Source organism: Perca flavescens, chromosome 3 (assembly GCF_004354835.1).
Source record: "Perca flavescens isolate YP-PL-M2 chromosome 3, PFLA_1.0, whole genome shotgun sequence".
Lineage (NCBI taxonomy): Eukaryota > Metazoa > Chordata > Actinopteri > Perciformes > Percidae > Perca > Perca flavescens.
This window is the reverse complement of record NC_041333.1, coordinates 37254212-37275101: the sequence shown is the minus strand read 5'-3', so window position 1 is coordinate 37275101 and position 20890 is coordinate 37254212. Positions and strand designations below refer to the sequence as shown.

At 43.0% G+C, this 20890-nt stretch overlaps 1 protein-coding gene across 4 annotated transcripts in view; it reads left to right on the top strand.

The window, feature by feature from the left end:
- The window catches only part of si:ch211-137a8.2 (nesprin-2), a 62802-nt gene extending 42135 nt beyond the window's left edge, over positions 1-20667 (top strand). For 3 of the 4 annotated variants that reach the window (XM_028573672.1, XM_028573675.1, XM_028573671.1), the window contains 4 exons: positions 6029-6253; positions 14817-14936; positions 17446-17486; positions 20260-20667. In XM_028573672.1, coding sequence (XP_028429473.1) covers positions 6029-6253; positions 14817-14936; positions 17446-17486; positions 20260-20452 — 579 coding nt within the window. In that variant the 3' untranslated portion in view covers positions 20453-20667. The remainder of the gene's footprint in view (positions 1-6028; positions 6254-14816; positions 14937-17445; positions 17487-20259) is intronic. The other variant, XM_028573673.1, reaches the window with a different exon arrangement.
- Positions 20668-20890: the final 223 nt, after the last annotated feature.

Sequence of the window (20890 nt, the reverse complement as noted above, 5' to 3'; positions counted from 1 at the left end):
CACTAAGGTCTATATAAAAGAGACTTCAGATACAGTATTAGGGACCAGTGAGGTCTATATAAAAGAGACTTCAGATACAGTATTAGGGACCACTAAGGTCTATATAAAAGAGACTTCAGATACAGTATTAGAGGACCACTAAGGTCTATATAAAGAGAGTTCAGATACAGTATTAGGGGACCACTAAGGTTTATATAAAAGAGACTTCAGATACAGTATTAGGGACCAGTGAGGTCTATATAAAAGAGACTTCAGATACAGTATTAGGGACCACTAAGGTCTATATAAAAGAGACTTCAGATACAGTATTAGAGGACCACTAAGGTCTATATAAAGAGAGTTCAGATACAGTATTAGGGGACCACTAAGGTTTATATAAAAGAGACTTCAGATACAGTATTAGGGACCACTAAGGTCTATATAAAAGAGACTTCAGATACAGTATTAGGGGACCACTAAGGTCTATATAAAAGAGACTTCAGATACAGTATTAGGGGACCACTAAGGTCTATATAAAAGAGAGTTCAGATACAGTATTAGGGGACCACTAAGGTTTATATAAAAGAGACTTCAGATACAGTATTAGGGACCACTAAGGTCTATATAAAAGAGACTTCAGATACAGTATTAGGGGACCACTAAGGTCTATATAAAAGAGACTTCAGATACAGTATTAGGGACCACTAAGGTCTATATAAAAGAGACTTCAGATACAGTATTAGAGGACCACTAAGGTCTATATAAAAGAGAGTTCAGATACAGTATTAGGGGACCACTAAGGTTTATATAAAAGAGACTTCAGATACAGTATTAGGGACCACTAAGGTCTATATAAAAGAGACTTCAGATACAGTATTAGGGGACCACTAAGGTCTATATAAAAGAGACTTCAGATACAGTATTAGGGGACCACTAAGGTTTATATAAAAGAGAGTTCAGATACAGTATTAGGGGACCACTAAGGTCTATATAAAAGAGACTTCAGATACAGTATTAGGGACCACTAAGGTCTATATAAAAGAGAGTTCAGATACAGTATTAGGGACCACTAAGGTCTATATAAAAGAGACTTCAGATACAGTATTAGGGGACCACTAAGGTTTATATAAAAGAGACTTCAGATACAGTATTAGGGGACCACTAAGGTCTATATAAAAGAAACTTCAGATACAGTATTAGAGGACCACTAAGGTCTATATAAAAGAGACATCAGATACAGTATTAGGGACCAGTGAGGTCTATATAAAAGAGACTTCAGATACAGTATTAGGGGACCACTAAGGCCTATATAAAAGAGACTTCAGATACAGTATTAGGGGACCACTAAGGCCTATATAAAAGAGACTTCAGATACAGTATTAGGGGACCACTAAGGTCTATATAAAAGAGACTTCAGATACAGTATTAGGGGACCACTAAGGTCTATATAAAAGAGACTTCAGATACAGTATTAGGGACCAGTGAGGTCTATATAAAAGAGACTTCAGATACAGTATTAGGGGACCACTAAGGCCTATATAAAAGAGACTTCAGATACAGTATTAGGGACAACTAAGGTCTATATAAAAGAGACTTCAGAATTCTCCCAGATTACTGTCATTCTAGTATATGTTCCAGGGCCCGATTTTGATTTAGCAGCCGAAAACATAACTGATAGCTATAATAGAGCTGTCAATCAGAATGGAGACCAAGCAGTGTTTATTCTGGGTGATTTTAACAGGTGTGATATCACCACCTATCTGCCAAATTTAGAGCAACATGTCACAATTCCCACCAGTATGCAGAATATACTTGACTTATGCTACAGTAACATCCCAGATGCATACAGTATGTGTCAAAATCACGCCCACCCCTCGGCCGCTCTGATCACAATGTAATTTTGTTACTGCCAAAATACAGGTCACAATTGAAAATGGGGGAACCCATAACACAATGCATTAGAGTATGGGATAAGGAGGTAGCCGAATCTCTAAGGGGCTGTTTTGAATTAACAGACTGGGATTTGTTTTTTAACAATAGTGACAATGATCTTAACTTTTTAACAGACTCACTTACCTCCTACATTTTATTCTGTGAGGATACCGTAACGCCCATCAAACAAATAAGGATATTCCCAAATAATAAAAAATGGGTTAACAAGGACATGAAAATCTGCCTGGTCCAGAAAAAGAAGGCATTTTTGGAAGGAGATCAACTCAGGGTGAGGGAATTGGAGAAGGAGTTTAGGAGGAAGGCCAAGTTGGCTAAGCTCGATTATAAGAACAAGGTGGAGCAAAAGTTAATTTCTGGGAATGCGAGGGAAGCATGGCAAGGATTGAACATCATGATGGGCAGAACACCTAAGCCTGCAGGGGCTGTCTGCCCAGACCCAACTATTATGGGAAATTGAACATCTTCTTCGCCCGTTTTAATGGGGGCAGCACAACACCCACCTGGGCCCCCCAAAACCCAGCTCCAACCTCCAACCCCTTTTTATTGATGAGCAGCTGGTGACCTCCACGCCCATGAGAATCAACCCACACAAGGCCTCAGGCCCTGACAGGCTTAGAGGCAGGGTTTTGAAAGAATGCTCCACTCAGCTAAGTGGCGTTCTCACCAGGCTGTTCCAACACCTACTGGACTCTGGCTGTGTCCCGGACCAGTGGAGGGAATCCACCATCATTCCAATCCCCAAAAGGCTCCTGCTAAGGACCTAAAGGATTACAGACCAGTGGCACTAACATCTGTGCTGTGCAAATGTATGGAGAGGGTGGTCTGTAACCTACTATCAGGCATGGTGTCAGACAAGCTGGACCCTTTCCAGTTTGCCTACAGGGCAGGATGGGGTGTGGAGGATGCAAGCCTCACACTCTTAGATACTGTCACCAAAAATCTGGACTCAGCACATCCACACACCAGGATTTTATTTATGGATTTTTCCTCAGCTTTTAACACGGTGTGCATTGATAAACTTTTACATCACCTTTCTGACCTTCACGTTCACCCAACACTGACCCTGTGGACAAAACGTTTTCTGCTGGACAGACCACAACAGGTGTCTTTTTAATGGGGTTGAATCAACCAAGCTTATTTTAAATACTGGACTTCCCCAAGGCTGTGTTTTATCCCCAATCCTCTTCTCTGTGTATACTAATAACATATTGTGTAACAGTGAAGGTATGGCACTTTTTAAATATGCAGATGACATTGCTTTGGTTGCACACATGGCCAATATTGACGCTGTAACCCGCTACCAGCAGGTTGTAAACAATCTCTCTCAAACTTTTGTTGAGCTCTCCTTGGAGCTCAACACTACAAAAACTAAGGAGTTCTGCTGTGGGGGCAGTGACAAGGCATCACCTCTGTTCCAGCCACTTAGCATCCATGGTCAGCCAGTGGAACAAGTGGAGGTATTTTGGTACCTGGGCACAGAAGTAGACACTTCCCTGTCCTTTTCACAATACACAGACATAATATACAAAAAATCACAACAGCGGCTACACCTGCTCAGGAAACTCAGAACCTTTGAGATCAGTAAGGACGTGCTAACTTTGGTTTACCGCTCCCTCATCGAATCAGTTCTCACTTTCAATATCTCTTCCTGGTTCAACCAACTCACCATCAAACACAAAACAAGACTTTCACGCATAGTGAATCATGCTGCCAAAATAACTGGCTCATCCCATGCTCCCCTATCTGAGCTGTACAATCGCTCAGTGATCAGGAAAGCTAACCTGATCACAGAGGACCCGTCTCACCCCCTCCATCAATCCTTCCAGCTATTACCATCAGGCAGGCGTTTTAGGGTACCATTGGCCCGGAAAAACCTCTACAAGAAATCCTTCATCCCATCTGCAATAGCCATATTAAATAGGACAAAATGAACACTACAGTCAGCTGATACCTCAAATTCATCCCATGTCTTGTTTTTACATGTATGTATGAATGTCTCTTTGTAACTGGAGCCTTGTCAAAGACAATTTTCTGGAACCCTGTGTTACAGACAATAAAGTATTATCTTATCTTATCTTATCTTATCTTATCTTATCTTATCTATATAAAAGAGACTTCAGATACAGTATTAGGGGACCACTAAGGTCTATATAAAAGATACTTCAGATACAGTATTAGGGGACCACTAAGGTCTATATAAAAGATACTTCAGATACAGTATTAGGGGACCACTAAGGTCTATATAAAAGAGACTTCAGATACAGTATTAGGGGACCACTAACCTCTATATAAAAGAGACTTCAGATACAGTATTAGGGGACCACTAAGGTCTATATAAAAGACACTTCAGATACAGTATTAGGTGACCACTAAGGTCTATATAAAAGAGACTTCAGATACAGTATTAGGGACCACTAAGGTCTATATAAAAGAGACTTCAGATACAGTATTAGGGGACCACTAAGGTCTATATAAAAGACACTTCAGATACAGTATTAGGGGACCACTAAGGTCTATATAAAAGAGACTTCAGATACAGTATTAGGGGACCACTAAGGTCTATATAAAAGAGACTTCAGATACAGTATTAGGGGACCACTAACCTCTATATAAAAGAGACTTCAGATACAGTATTAGGGGACCACTAAGGTCTATATAAAAGAGACTTCAGATACAGTATTAGGGGACCACTAAGGTCTATATAAAAGACACTTCAGATACAGTATTAGGTGACCACTAAGGTCTATATAAAAGAGACTTCAGATACAGTATTAGGGACAACTAAGGTCTATATAAAAGAGACTTCAGATACAGTATTAGGGGACCACTAAGGTCTATATAAAAGACACTTCAGATACAGTATTAGGGGACCACTAAGGCCTATATAAAAGAGACTTCAGATACAGTATTAGGGGACCACTAAGGTCTATATAAAAGAGACTTCAGATACAGTATTAGGGACCACTAAGGTCTATATAAAAGAGACTTCAGATACAGTATTAGGGACCACTAAGGTCTATATAAAAGAGACTTCAGATACAGTATTAGGGACCACTAAGGTCTATATAAAAGAGACTTCAGATACAGTATTAGGGACCACTAAGGTCTATATAAAAGAGACTTCAGATACAGTATTAGGGACCACTAAGGTCTATATAAAAGAGACTTCAGATACAGTATTAGGGACCACTAAGGTCTATATAAAAGAGACTTCAGATACAGTATTAGGGACCACTAAGGTCTATATAAAAGAGACTTCAGATACAGTATTAGGGACCACTAAGGTCTATATAAAAGAGACTTCAGATACAGTATTAGGGACCACTAAGGTCTATATAAAAGACACTTCAGATACAGTATTAGGGGACCACTAAGGCCTATATAAAAGAGACTTCAGATACAGTATTAGGGGACCACTAAGGTCTATATAAAAGAGACTTCAGATACAGTATTAGGGACCACTAAGGTCTATATAAAAGAGACTTCAGATACAGTATTAGGGACCACTAAGGTCTATATAAAAGAGACTTCAGATACAGTATTAGGGACCACTAAGGTCTATATAAAAGAGACTTCAGATACAGTATTAGGGACCACTAAGGTCTATATAAAAGAGACTTCAGATACAGTATTAGGGACCACTAAGGTCTATATAAAAGAGACTTCAGATACAGTATTAGGGACCACTAAGGTCTATATAAAAGAGACTTCAGATACAGTATTAGGGACCACTAAGGTCTATATAAAAGAGACTTCAGATACAGTATTAGGGACCACTAAGGTCTATATAAAAGAGACTTCAGATACAGTATTAGGGACCACTAAGGTCTATATAAAAGAGACTTCAGATACAGTATTAGGGGACCACTAAGGTCTATATAAAAGCATCCAAAAAGCAGCACTGCATGGGACCTTTAACCCAACCATAACCGTTGCCTAATCTTAATCAAATTTCTGAACTGTGATGATGCATTCAGAAGCTGCCGGGAAAAGACACGAGAGAATTGAATTGGATCGTCATGGAGATGAAAGGATGGATCGCAGTTAATGATTAATTTCCCAAATTAATTTGTCTGTCTGTGATATTCCTCCGCAGCGATTGGAGGGATGGCTTGACCACGCCCACCCCAGCGTCTCCTCGCCAGTGGCGGCCCAGCGGGGCGGGACTCGGCCCGAGGGAGACCAGTGGGCGACCTCGACTCCCGACAGCCGGGACGGAGAGCCAATAGGCTTTGACGGCAGACGCGTGAGGGCGTGGCTCGGAGACACGGAGAGGAGGACTTCCTGTTCCAAAGCTGTGCAGACAGACGCACAGGTGGAGGTGGGAGGAGTCATTTAACTCTCCTGATGTCCTCGGGGTGAACTTTGACCCATTTTCAAATAGTTTCTATATCAGGAATTTGGGTTTCTTTCAACCAAAAGGGCAATTTAATAGTATTTGAAGAAAAAAACCCTGAACTTCAGGAAAAGTGAGAAAACGTCAAAAATTGACAAAACACAACAAAGGGTGTGTGTGTATATCTCTGTGTGTGTCGCTGTGTGTCTCTGTGTTTTTGTGTGTGTGTCTGTCTGTGTGTGTGTGTCTGTGTGTGTGTCTGTGTGGTGTGTGTGTCTGTCTGTGTGTGTGTTTGTGTGTGTGTGTCTGTCTGTCTGTGTCTCTGTGTGTGTCTGTGTGTGTGTCCCTGTGTGTTTGTGTGTGTGTGTGTGTGTGTGTGTGTATGTCTGTCTGTCTGTGTGTCCCTGTGTGTCTCTGTGTTTTTGTGTGTGTGTCTCTGTGTGTGTGTGTGTGTGTGTGTGTGTGTGTCTGTATCTGTATGTCTGTCTCTGTGTGTGTCTGTCTGTGTGTGTCTGTCTGTATGTGTGTGTCTCTGTGTGTTTGTGTGTCTGTATCTGTATGTCTGTCTGTGTGTGTCTGTCTGTGGGTGGGGTACACGGGTACCCCACGGGTTCGCCAAGGGACATTTAACTCTCCTGATGTCCTCGGGGTCAACTTTGAACCATTTTCAAATAGTTTCTGTATCAGAAATTTGGTTTCTTTCAACAAAAATTGTCCATTTAACAATATTTGAAGAAATAAAACACTGAAAAAAGTGAAAGAAATGTAGGGGGGAAAAAACACAACAAAAACGTCCAAAAAAAACCCGTAAAAAAAATGACAAAGACATTGGAATGGAAAAAGTAAAGAACTTCGGGAAATGAGACCTGTAGGTGGCGGTGTAACGAGACCTGTAGGGGGCAGCGTAACGAGACCTGTAGGTGACAGAGTAATGAGACCTGTAGGTGGCAGCGTAACGAGACCTGTTGGTGGCAGTGTAACGAGACCTGTAGGTGGCAGTGTAACGAGACCTGTAGGTGGCGGTGTAACGGTGTAACGAGACCTGTAGGTGGCAGCGTAATGAGATCTGTAGGTGGCGGTGTAACGAGACCTGTAGGTGGCAGTGTAGCGAGACCTGTAGGTGGCAGTGTAGCGAGACCTGTAGGTGGCGGTGTAACGGTGTAACGAGATCTGTAGGGGGCAGCGTAACGAGACCTGTAGGTGGCAGTGTAGCGAGACCTGTAGGTGGCGGTGTAACGGTGTAACGAGACCTGTAGGTGGCAGCGTAATGAGATCTGTAGGTGGCGGTGTAACGGTGTAACGAGACCTGTAGGTGGCAGTGTAGCGAGACCTGTAGGTGGCGGTGTAACGGTGTAACGAGACCTGTAGGTGGCAGTGTAACAAGACCTGTAGGTGGCAGTGTAGCGAGACCTGTAGGTGGCGGTGTAACGGTGTAACGAGACCTGTAGGTGGCAGTGTAACGAGACCTGTAGGTGGCAGTGTAACGAGACCTATAGGTGGCGGTGTAATGGTGTAACGAGACCTGTGGGTGGCGGTGTAACGAGACCTGTATGTGGCAGTGTAACAAGACCTGTAGGTGGCAGTGTAACAAGACCTGTAGGTGGCAGTGTAACAAGACCTGTATGTGGCAGTGTAACAAGACCTGTAGGTGGCAGTGTAACGAGACCTGTATGTGGCAGTGTAACGAGACCTGTATGTGGCAGTGTAACGAGACCTGTTGTTGGCAGTGTAACAAGACCTGTATGTGGCAGTGTAACGAGACCTGTATGTGGCAGTGTAACGAGACCTGTAGGTGGCAGTGTAACGAGACCTGTATGTGGCAGTGTAACGAGACCTGTAGGTGGCAGTGTAACGAGACCTGTATGTGGCAGTGTAACGAGACCTGTAAGTGGCAGTGTAACAAGACCTGTATGTGGCAGTGTAACGAGACCTGTAGGTGGCAGTGTAACAAGACCTGTATGTGGCAGTGTAACAAGACCTGTAGGTGGCAGTGTAACAAGACCTGTATGTGGCAGTGTAACAAGACCTGTAGGTGGCAGTGTAACAAGACCTGTATGTGGCAGTGTAACGAGACCTGTATGTGGCAGTGTAACGAGACCTGTATGTGGCAGTGTAACGAGACCTGTAGGTGGCAGTGTAACGAGGCCTGTATGTGGCTGTGTAACGAGACCTGTATGTGGCTGTGTAACGAGACCTGTATGTGGCAGTGTAACGAGACCTGTATGTGGCAGTGTAACAAGACCTGTAGGTGGCAGTGTAACGAGACCTGTATGTGGCAGTGTAACGAGACCTGTATGTGGCAGTGTAACGAGACCTGTAGGTGGCAGTGTAACAAGACCTGTATGTGGCAGTGTAACGAGACCTGTAGGTGGCAGTGTAACGAGACCTGTATGTGGCAGTGTAACGAGACCTGTAGGTGGCAGTGTAACGAGACCTGTATGTGGCAGTGTAACGAGACCTGTAGGTGGCAGTGTAGGTGGACTTCCGGTGTCATGGCGGCAGCATAGTATACCTCGGCGTCCACCTTCCACAAACTTAAGCTAATTTATTATCTGTGCGGTCAGCTCTCCACTTTTTATGGATGAACCTTGACCTTAAAAAGTATTAGCCAGGAGTAAATGCCAAAAACAAGACAAACCATCACTGCCCAGAGAAGCGTGATGGATGAACTTCAGGGAGAGCTCGGTGAGCAAAATGCGTCTCTGGTGAAAGCAATGGAGGTAATTATGGCGAAATACTTCAATGAGGCCGATGAGAAATCAGAAGCTCGTTTCAACAGACTTGAGAAGCAAATTGACAATATGCACGCAACTCTTTCGCGGCAAACGGAAGAGATAAGGATCATTCGCACTGAATCGGTGAACCTTCGGGAGCGAACTTCTAATGTGGAAAAAACGTTCGCCTTGTGCTTGAAGAACCTACAAACCTACGAAGCTAAACTAATTGAGATGGAGGACAGGGCACACCGGGATAACCTGCTCGTATTCAACCTCAAAGAAGGAGCTGAGGGGGTGAATGCCCAGGCCTACCTGACGGAGAAGATTGTGGAATGGTTCCCTGCCCTGAAACCCTCCCTGCTTGAGCTGATGAGATGCCACCGCCTCGGGAAGCCCCCCACGCATGGTTCTGCAAAGGTACGTACTCGTCCGCCTATGGTTAAGTGCCTTCGTTTCACGGATCGGGATCGCCTGCTTGGCGAGGCGAGGAAAAGTCCACCTGAGGTGGATGGCAACCTATTGAAGTTCACTGCAGACTACAGTGAGGCTACAACAAGGCCTCGGAAGCCGTGCTATAAGATCATGTATGAGGCTTGCTCCCATGGATTCGAGGCTTTTCTTCTTTACCCAGCTACAATCAAGCTCTCGCGGGGGAAAGACATTTACACCTTCCAGGAGGTGAGCGAGGCTGAAAAGTTTGTTGCTTCCCTGAAGGATTAAAAACACTGGTTGGGAGAAATAATGTTACTTCAATTCAATTCAATTTTATTTATAGTATCAAATCATAACAAAAGTTATCTCGAGACACTTTACAGATAGAGTAGGTCTAGACCACACTCTATAAATTCCAAAACCCCAACAATTACAGTAATTCCCTCAAAAGCTAGCATTAGCAGTGGCTGTTGCGACAGTGGCGAGAAAAAACTCCCTTTTAGGAAGAAACCTCGGCAGACCCAGACTCTTGGTAGGCGGTGTCTGACGGGCCGGTTGGGGGCGTGATGAACAGTGGTGATAACAGTCACATTAGAAGTCACAGTGACTTCGAAGGTTATCGTGGAAGTTCATGTCAAAGGTTAAGACTAACGTAACAAACTTATTTCAACAAAAGTTTTCAGGAACAGCTCGGGCTGTTGAGCTATATGGTACTTTTCTTTGTTTATCTTCTCTTTTTTTTTTGTCATTGGCCCATTCATTATTATACCTTGAGATGAGCTGTTTATATGTTTATTCATTTTATAGTTAATCTACTAGCACTTTTTAGTCCACGTTTAAGCGGACAGCAAAATACTCTGTTTAGTGCTATGGTTAAAAAGGCTTGAGGATAATTATTAGTTTGCCCAAATTAGTATGGCACGATGACCCGCAGCATAAAGGCAAACCTTACATTCTGTTGGAGGGTGGGGGGGCTGTGACTGTCTCGCCAATATTAGTGGTACATTTTTTGGGAGGGTGGGTAGTCTTTTCTTTTTTTTTGAGAGGACTGTGGATGGTCAAGGATGAGCATTTTTTGTCTGTTTTATATGGTAGTTGCTCGTTTTTTTTTGTTTGTTTTTTGTCATTATTATTATTATGTTTTTTTTTTGTGTGTGTGTGTGTGTGTGTGTGTGTGTGTGTGTGTGTGTGTGTGTGTGTGTGTGTGTGTGTGTGTGTGGTGGATGCAAGGGGGGGGATGCCGATCCGAGCACCGACCTTATCAAAACTTTGTTCTTTACTAAATACTGTCCTTGTCTGGTTCATTTATATTTATATGCTAAACTATAACATGAATTATAAATGAGTAGTATCAATGTCATATCATGGAATGCACGAGGACTTCATTCTCCCCAGAAGCGCATAAGTACTCTGAAGTTTCTTTTTAGAAAGAACATTCATTTTGCTTTTATTCAAGAGTCGCATTTTCTTGAAGCCGATGTACACAGATTTAATAATAAGTATTATCACGTGGTCGCTTCTTCTTGCTATACTAAGAAGAGCAAAGGTGTTTTTATAGCTGCAAAATATAACCTAAATTATACCATTCTGGGTAAGTCGGACTCGTTTCAGGTGAGGGTTGGCCTCCGCCAGGGCTGCGCTTTGTCACCAATCCTGTTTGTAATATTTATGGACAGGATATCGAGGCGTAGTCGGGGTGGGGAGGGGTTGCAGTTTGGTGGGCTGGGGATCTCATCGCTGCTCTTTGCAGATGATGTGGTCCTGATGGCATCATCGGTCTGCGACCTTCAGCACTCACTGGATCGGTTCGCAACCGAGAGTGAAGCGGTTGGGATGAGGATCAGCACCTCTAAATCGGAGGCCATGGTTCTCAGCAGGAAACCGATGGAATGCCTTCTCCAGGTAGGGAATGAGTCCTTACCCCAAGTGAAGGAGTTCAAGTATCTTGGGGTTGTGTTCGCGAGTGAGGGGACAATGGAGCGGGAGATTGGTCGGAGAATCGGCGCAGCGGGTGCGGTATTGCATTCAATCTATTGCACCGTTGTGACGAAAAGAGAGCTGAGCCAGAAGGCAAAGCTCTCGATCTACCGGTCAGTTTTCGTTCCTACCCTCACCTATGGTCATGAAGGCTGGGTCATGACCGAAAGAACGAGATCCAGGGTACAAGCGGCTGAAATGGGTTTCCTCAGGAGGGTGGCTGGCGTCTCCCTTAGAGATAGGGTGAGAAGCTCAGTCATCCGTGAGGAGCTCGGAGAGCCGCTGCTCCTTTGTCGAAAGGAGCCAGTTGAGGTGGTTCGGGCATCTGGTAAGGATGCCCCTGGGCGCCCCCTAGGGAGGTGTTCCAGGCACGTCCCAGCTGGGAGGAGGCCTCGGGGAAGACCCAGGACTAGGTGGAGGGATTATATCTCCAACCTGGCCTGGGAACGCCGATCCCCAGTCGGAGCTGGTTAATGTTGCTCGGGAAAGGGAAGTTTGGGGTCCCCTGCTGGAGCTGCTCCCCCCGCGACCCGACACCGGATAAGCGGACGAAGATGGATGGATGGATGGATGGATGGATGGATGGATGGGTACAGGGGGATCTGATGATGGTCGAATTGCTTTCTGTAAAATAGTTTACAATGGTATTAAAATTGCAATGATGAGCGTTTATGCTCCAAATTGTTTCCACCGGTATTTTTATAATTCTCTGGCTTCTATATTAATAGATCTCCCAGAGTACCAGCTCTTAATAGGGGGTGACTTTAATGCTGTATGGCTTCACAATATTGATAGAACAGGGGTAACAGAAAGTAGAGACCAGCGACTGGCATCTATTGCATTGAAGAAATTGTCAACTGACTTTGGATTGACTGATACATGGCGAATGATGAATCCTCTATCTAGAGAATTTTCTTTTTTTTCATCTCGTCATAAATCTTTTTCTAGAATAGACTTTCATCCAAGGCGTAACGAGACCTGTAGGTGGCGGTGTAACGAAACTAAAAGTTGACAACCCAAGGGTTAATATCTGGACAAAGGGTTGCTATGATACTGCACATGGTACCCCCTGGTAACCCCATGTCCCGATTTGATTCTTTCACGATGCATGACTGCCAGTTCGATTGTATTGAGATTTGGGAATAAAACACTTATAGAGACGATGTATCACGAGACATTTCTAAAAACTGATCTGATTTTTAAGAAGAATGCACATCACATGTAAGGCACAGACACACACAGACACACACACACACACACACACACACACACACACACACACACACACACACACACACACACACAGAGACATGCACACAGACACACACACAGACACAGACAGAGACACGGACACAGATACACAAAAACACACACACAGATACAGACACACACACACACACACAGACACTGAGACACACATACACACACACAGATACACACACACACACACACACACACACACACACACACACACACACAGATGTCATCTCTCTCTCTCCATCAATATATTCATAATCAACTTTTAATTTCCCACCTTCTGTAAAGATGAATCAATCCCTCTTTCTCTCTGGCTCCACCTTTCTCTCTCCGTCCGACTTCATCGGCCTCAGCCCTCCTCATCACTCTCTCCTTCCTCTTCCTCCCTCTCTCATTACCGGGGTGGAAGCTTCCCCATTCATCCTCCTCTTCCTCCCTCGCTTCCGCAGTTTCTCGGCTGCCCAATGGATCCATAAAGTCCTGATTTATGCATCGAGTCTGGCGGCACTTTAACTGTCGCCATAACACTGTGTGTGTGTGTGTGTGTGTGTGTGTGTGTGTGTGTGTGTGTGTGTGTGTGTGTGTGTGTGTGTGTGTGTGTGTGTCTGTCTGTCTGTGTGTGTGTGTCCCTGTGTGTGTGTGTGTGTGTGTGTGTGTGACTGTGTGTCTGTCTGTGTGTGTGTTTCTGTCTGTCTGTGTGTGTCTCTCTGTGTGTGTTTTCTCTGTGTCTGTCTCTGTGTGTGTCTGTCTGTATGTGTGTGTCTCTGTGTGTGTGTGTGTGTGTGTCTGTCAGTGTATATGTCTGTGTGTGTTGTTTTAATTAGAACAATTCTGAGCACACTCATTTGCAGTATGTGAGTTTGATTGAGTGTGTTTGTGCCTAATAGCTTCCGCCCTTTTTAATGGCACTTCATTACTGACTAATCTCACCTGCAGGTCCCGATTCAGCGGAGGGAGAACCGAGAGTTTAATCGATGCGTAGAAACTCAGACCGAGAGCTAAACAAGCTGACGAATTTCAAGCATCGTACTGACTCTGCCTCCTTCATCCCAGCGTGTGTCAGCTTTTTGGGCGAAGTTAAACACGCGGTATACTCCGACACATGTCAAACAGAAAGGTTGTAAAGGTCTATCTCTGTAGGACATTATGATTTGAACTTAGGATTTCTAAGGAGGTCGACCTTTCTGTTAAGGAGTAAGATCCTTTTATACGACATAAAAACATCCACGAAATTGCGTTCGCTAAACCCACCAGACTCCATGTAAATAAAGAGTGATTTAAGCATCGTAGAATACACTTCATTCAAAGTCCACAGAAACTAAATAAAACTATTAAAAGCCGTTTTGGGGTCTTCTTTCCACTTTTCCAACCATCACAGCTCTAGTTCTGGTTGAAATAAACACACAGTTTACTGATTACATGTGACAATATGTTGGCTCTATACACGCTAAAAGTAGTGATTTTTTAAATGGAGTCTGGTGGGTTTAGAGCTAGAGACTTCAGAGCGTTTTCTGGTTAAACAGAAAGGTCTCAAAGAGGTTTTTAAAGGTCTATCTCTGTAGGGATCCTTTCTATAATGTTGTCAGACACTTAGAATATTAATCTGAGTCTGTCAGCGCCCAAAAACGAACTTTTAGTGGACGCAAACTAAAAGGCATAGGGTTACATTGCAGCCCTGTCTGTGGCTGCAAGTTACAGCTTTCACGCTTAATACTGGACTAATGTCAAATATTGTTGTTCTTTTCAGTCACTTAGACACATTAACATAGGAACATAGGGTCCAGTATGAAAAAAAACGAAATTACCCTTTAATCCTCAATACTACCGTCCAATAAATCTTAGATTTTAAATATATCTTTGTCTCTTAACTTAAAGCTCCTGTTGTCCTCGGGGTCAAGTCTGACCCCTATTCAAAGTTTTCTATATCAAAATTGCCCAAAAATAACATGGATGGTTCAACGCAGCACTCTTCACCATTAAAACGTCAAACAATGTTGACTAAAATGACATAAAATCACCAAAAACATTGAAAAAAATGCGACTACACGCATTAAGAGCCTAGAAAACCAAATAAAGCTTTGAAAATAGCATCAAACAAACAAGGCACTAACAATGTTTTAAAAAGGGACAAAAACATAAACAAATTTAACTGTTCTTTGTTACAGTGCCACCTGGATGGAAGCCACATCAATGCGTTGCCTTTTCTCGCCCTCTCGCCTTCACCGTCACATGACCTGAAAGCCTCGCCTGATTGGCTGAAACACGTATATCCGTTAAGTCTTCAGGTGAGCTGAAGAGGGTTTTTGGATGATAATTATCATGTGACCAGGGCTTCGACCAGTCTACCATGAACTTGTTGTCAAAATTGAAAATTATTATTTTTTTGGGGCTCTTTTCCCCCAACTTTTTTGTCACTTTATTTTATATATTAATTAATATTCTAAGTGTCTGACAACATTATGGAAAGGATTTCTAAGGAGGTCGACCTTTCTGTTAAAGGTACAATATGTAACATTTCTGCTTTAAAATGTCTAAAAATGACCATACCTATGTTATATATTTTTATGAGTTGTGTTCTTACACTATCCCAAATGTTTCCACCAAATGTCAAACCCAGAGAAATCTGTTATTTTATTTTCAGACGCGGCACGTTTCCTTTAGTCGCCCGTCAGTGGCGTCATATAACCTTTCACCCTCCAGTTACTCTAACTTCCGTCAGAACACTGGCACCAGGATGATACGTTCAGGAGTAATTGTAAATCATACAATGTCACAGAAAAAAAAATACTTGTAACTGTGATACTGCTTTTTTTGCCATACAGCATCATTTTGTGATTAATTAAATCCCACTTTTTATCACAGTAATACAACAGAGACCTTATCTATTTTGAAAGTTCAATATCGATACCAGCTTGACGTTACTACAATGTGCTAACGTTGATGCTAAAGCGTTTGGGGGTAACATTATGAGGTTACAACATCGTTCAACGCGCTAATAGTTATTTTTAGTATGACTGTTTCGACCACCGCTAACAGGACTGAGCTAACCCACGAATAACTTCACTAGTAACGTTAACGTTAGCTGTAAAGATAAACGATTAATCTGATGCTAATTTAGCCAGCTAGCACACCCCGGTCTGTCAGCCTCACTCCCCCGGCGCAGAGAGACTCAGTCGGGATGACAGCTGACAACAGCCCCGGGACATATAGCTAGCTAGTTACCGTTAGCCCCCAGTCAGCTATCAGCCAGCTACTTTCATTACAGCAACCCCCCCGGCCAGAACTTATCTCCAGTGCCTGGTGTTTACGACGGTAACAGCAGTTTAATTAAACGTCGGGAAAGAGACCATATCAGACCCAGCACCGAGTCACAACAGCGGCCATCCATAGCGGTAGCTAGCTACATCTCCGTAGCGCTACCGGTGTATGTGCCGAAAATCTCCTCCCTGTCGAATTTCTCCCCCCTTCGCGTTTAGCTGTGTTTACGGTTAGCTAAATTAACCCGACAAAAGGTGGGTTAAGCACCAAAACGAAAAGTTAAGAATACTGAAGAGTGAAGGGGAGATAATTCGGGGCAGCTGGGAGATGTTCTGCTGCTGCACAACAGGCATCGAACATCCTGGCTCACTATCGCGGAGATTTCCCCGGCAATCTCCCCCCCCCACACTCGTCTCTCAGCATCAATTAGTAGCTTGCTAGCGTTACAACAAACCCCGTCCGCCCCGGTGTTGAAACCATCCAAAAGGTGACATTGATATGTGAAATATTTTGTGTTTTAGCTGCTGGCTACTGTTAGCTTGCTGGCTCACTAGCTAACTGGTCAGCTACAAATAAAAATCTAATCAAGAAAAACGTAATTATGTTGGGGGAACTGCAGCTATTTTATTAGAATAACATGAATAAACGTAACGTGAATACACTTGAATGGGTAAACTCGTCCGTGAACTGATGCATTCTAACCGGCAGCGAAGGTGTTTAACACTAAAAACTCCCAGAATTCAACGCAACTTCACAACATCATCAAAAGTCCAGTTTTAACGTACATTGTTTTGGTTGAGAGACCCCTAGCGGCAGAAAGTTACATATTGTATTTTTAAAGAGTAAGATCCTTTTTATTTTTTTATACAAAAAACATCAAGCGAAATTGCGTTCGCTAAACCCACCAGACTCCATGTAAATAATCAGTAATTTAAGCATCGTAAAACACACTTCATTCAAAGTGGCCAGAAACTAAATAAAACTATTAAAAGACATTTGGGGTCGTCTTTCCACTTTACCAACCATCACAACTCTAGTTCTGGTTGAAATAACCACATACTTTACTGATTTACATGTGACAATATGTTGGCTCTATACACGCTAAAAGTAGTGATTTTTTAAATGGAGTCTGGTGGGTTTAGAGCTAGAGACTTCAGAGCTGTTTCTGGTTAAACAGAAAGTTCTCAAAGAGGTTTTTAAAGGTCTATCTCTGTAGGGATCCTTTCTATAATGTTGTCAGACACTTAGAATATTAATCTGAGTCTGTCAGCGGCAAAACAAGCACTTTTGTGAAGGTAAACACAAGCTGGACAATCACCCTATTAACTTACATTGTAGCTTGTTTCTCTGCTGCCAACTGCAGCGATCTCATTTAACACTGGACCAATGTCAAAGATTGTTATTCCGATCAGTCGCTTAGACACAGAAACCCAGGAAACTGTAGCTACGGTAGTTACCCTTTTAAAAGGTGTTAATGTGATAGTAAGAAATGTTGCCTGAAAGCACCGTGGGTTAACATAAGCTCTCTGTTTTCAGGCTGAAGAAGAGGAAGCTGAGCGTCGTCTCTCCGAACAAAGGTGAGAAAAGAGTTGGCGCGCAGAATATTTCGTGAACCACAGACAGGGCCGGCCCCAGACTTTTGGGGGCCCTAAGCAAGATTGGGTTTGGGGACTCCCCACTGCACTTGGCACTAAACCAACTTGTAAATAGTTTAAGCACTCATAATGTACAAATACGCATGTAAAGACTAATGTGAGAGCTATTAGCAGCAACGCTAGCTTTAAATAGACCGGCTCTGTTACGAGCTCTAATGTGGGACATTTCAAGTGCTCTTGGGGGCCCCCCTCTGGTAGCCACCAGTGGCGGTGCGTGGCAAATTTGACCGAGGAAGCCAGTGAGCTTAGTATGTTGTATACTTGCTCCATCGTATGTCTGACAAGTGAGCTTTGTTTCAGGATTGTAGTTGCAAGTCAATTGACACTTGCATGATATGTCTGTGGTGTCATCCACTTCCACTGCTATGAATGACGCTGTGTTTATTTCTTTATCTATTTCTTCCTGAATAACATGAGCAGCGCTCTCTATCTATATGTCAGTCTGAACTGTCTTTGACACACCTGTAAATATTGTAGCTGATGCTAGACGCTCTGCTGGCGTTAAAAGGAACCATATGTTAAAAGGAACATCTAACAATATTCCTCCTAAAAATATTATAGCAACATTTCCATAAAAATTTCCGTGATAATCACCATTTCATCAACAACATCATCACCATCAGCCAATATACCATACGTATTTTAATAACCCCATCACTGTTTAATAGTTATAGTCTCTCTACTCTTCCGGGCTGAGTTTAGAAAAGAGATAGCTGTTGGGACGAATGAGTGCTTGTAGCTATTGCTCTTTACTGGAGGTAATCTAAACCGAGACCCAGAAGGTAAGCTCTGAAACTCTGAATGAAGGGGATGGGAGCTATCAATCAAATGCCTTACCCCAACCAATCGAGCTGCTTCGTAGGGCGGGTCTTGGCGAGGCCATAGTGGGATTCTTCTGTCTCCAGACTGTCTAATTTTAAAGGTCCCATGGCATGAAAATTTCACTTTATGAGGTTTTTTAACATTGATATGTGTTTCCCCCAGCCTGCCTGTGGTCCCCCAGTGGCTAGAAATGGTGATAGGTGTAAACCGAGCCCTGGGTATCCTGCTCTGCCTTTGAGAAAATGAAAGCTCAGATGGGCCCACCCATGAGAGAGAGAGAGAGAGAGAGAGAGAGAGAGAGAGAGAGAGAGAGAGAGAGAGAGACATCATGGCTTTCAAACGAGAAAAATGGCAGTTGGTTAAGGCCACACCCCACCCTCCACCTTGCCCCCCCCTCCTCCTCAATAGCTACAGACACAGAAATGGTACATCCTAAGGAAAACTCATTGTGGGACTGGCTCTAGTGGCTGTAATTCTGCACCAAGGCTGAATTTCAGGAAAGAGACTTCAGATACAGTATTAGGGGACCACTAAGGTCTATATAAAAGAGACTTCAGATACAGTATTAGGGGACCACTAAGGTCTATATAAAAGAGACTTCAGATACAGTATTAGGGGACCACTAAGGTCTATATAAAAGAGACTTCAGATACAGTATTAGGGGACCACTAAGGTCTATATAAAAGAGACTTCAGATACAGTATTAGGGGACCACTAAGGTCTATATAAAAGAGACTTCAGATACAGTATTAGGGGACCACTAAGGTCTATATAAAAGAGACTTCAGATACAGTATTAGGGGACCACTAAGGTCTATATAAAAGATACTTCAGATACAGTATTAGGGGACCACTAAGGTCTATATAAAAGATACTTCAGACACAGTATTAGGGGACCACTAAGGTCTATATAAAAGAGACTTCAGATACAGTATTAGGGGACCACTAAGGTCTATATAAAAGAGATTTCAGATACAGTATTAGGGGACCACTAAGGCCTATATAAAAGAGACTTCAGATACAGTATTAGGGGACCACTAAGGTCTATATAAAAGATACTTCAGATACAGTATTAGGGGACCACTAAGGTCTATATAAAAGAGACTTCAGATACAGTATTAGGGGACCACTAAGGCCTATATAAAAGAGACTTCAGATACAGTATTAGGGGACCACTAAGGTCTATATAAAAGAGACTTCAGATACAGTATTAGGGGACCATTAAGGCCTATATAAAAGAGACTTCAGATACAGTATTAGGGGACCACTAAGGTCTATATAAAAGAGACTTCAGATACAGTATTAGGGGACCACTAAGGCCTATATAAAAGAGACTTCAGATACAGTATTAGGGGACCACTAAGGTCTATATAAAAGAGACTTCAGATACAGTATTAGGGGACCATTAAGGCCTATATAAAAGAGACTTCAGATACAGTATTAGGGGACCACTAAGGTCTATATAAAAGAGACTTCAGATACAGTATTAGGGGACCACTAAGGTCTATATAAAAGCATCCAAAGAGCACCATGTCATGGGACCTTTAAAACCCTTCTTAAAACCCACCTCTTTTCTTTGGCTTTTAACACCAGGTAGAGTGTTGATCTTATGTGTATACTTGGTTATTTTAATTGTGTGCGGACAGTGCATTTTAGTTTTTTTTTTAATTATTCTACTTTTTATTGCATTTATCTTTATATTGGGTACCTCTGTGCTTTCATTGTGTTGATCTATTTTTTCTGTTTTATCTTTTTGTGCAGCCCTTTGGAAACTTTGTCTTTGTTAAAATGTGGATTGGATTGGACTGTCAAATGGCCGATTATTGGGTTAGTGTGTCAGCGCACTAACACTTCCACCTCTCCCTCCTCCACAGTGAGACGTCCAGCAGCAAGGTCCCGTCCTCCCTGCTCTCCCCAGCCCTCCTCTGCCTCCTGCTGGCCACGGCGCTGGCTCTCCTGTCCTGTCTGATCTGGGCCGTCCTAGAGCCGCCTTGTCAGCGCAGCGGCAGGATGCCTCGTAGCTTCCACCTGACACTGACGTACGTCAACGGGCCTCCGCCCACCTGAAGACCAGCCAGAGAAGCTCAGGGACAGAGTTTGGACAACAGCACTTTTTTCGTCAATCTCTACGGAACGGAGGTTTTCAACTCGACATGTCACGGTTTCATTCACATTTCAGTACCGGACACTCAAACAATCGTCCATCTTGTATTAACCTTCACAAAAGTGCTTGTTTTGCCGCTGACAGACTCAGATTGACATTGTAATTGTCTGACAACATTATGGAAAGGATTTCTAAGGAGGTCGACCTTTCTGTTAAAGAGTAAGATCGTTTTTTTAATCATAAAAACATCTGGGAAATTGCGTTCGCTAAACTCACCAGACTCCATGTAAATAAAGAGTGATTTAAGCATCGTAGAATACACTTCATTCAAAGTCGACAGAAACTAAATAAAACTATTAAAAGCTGTTTTGGTTCATCTTTCCACTTCTCGAACCATCGCC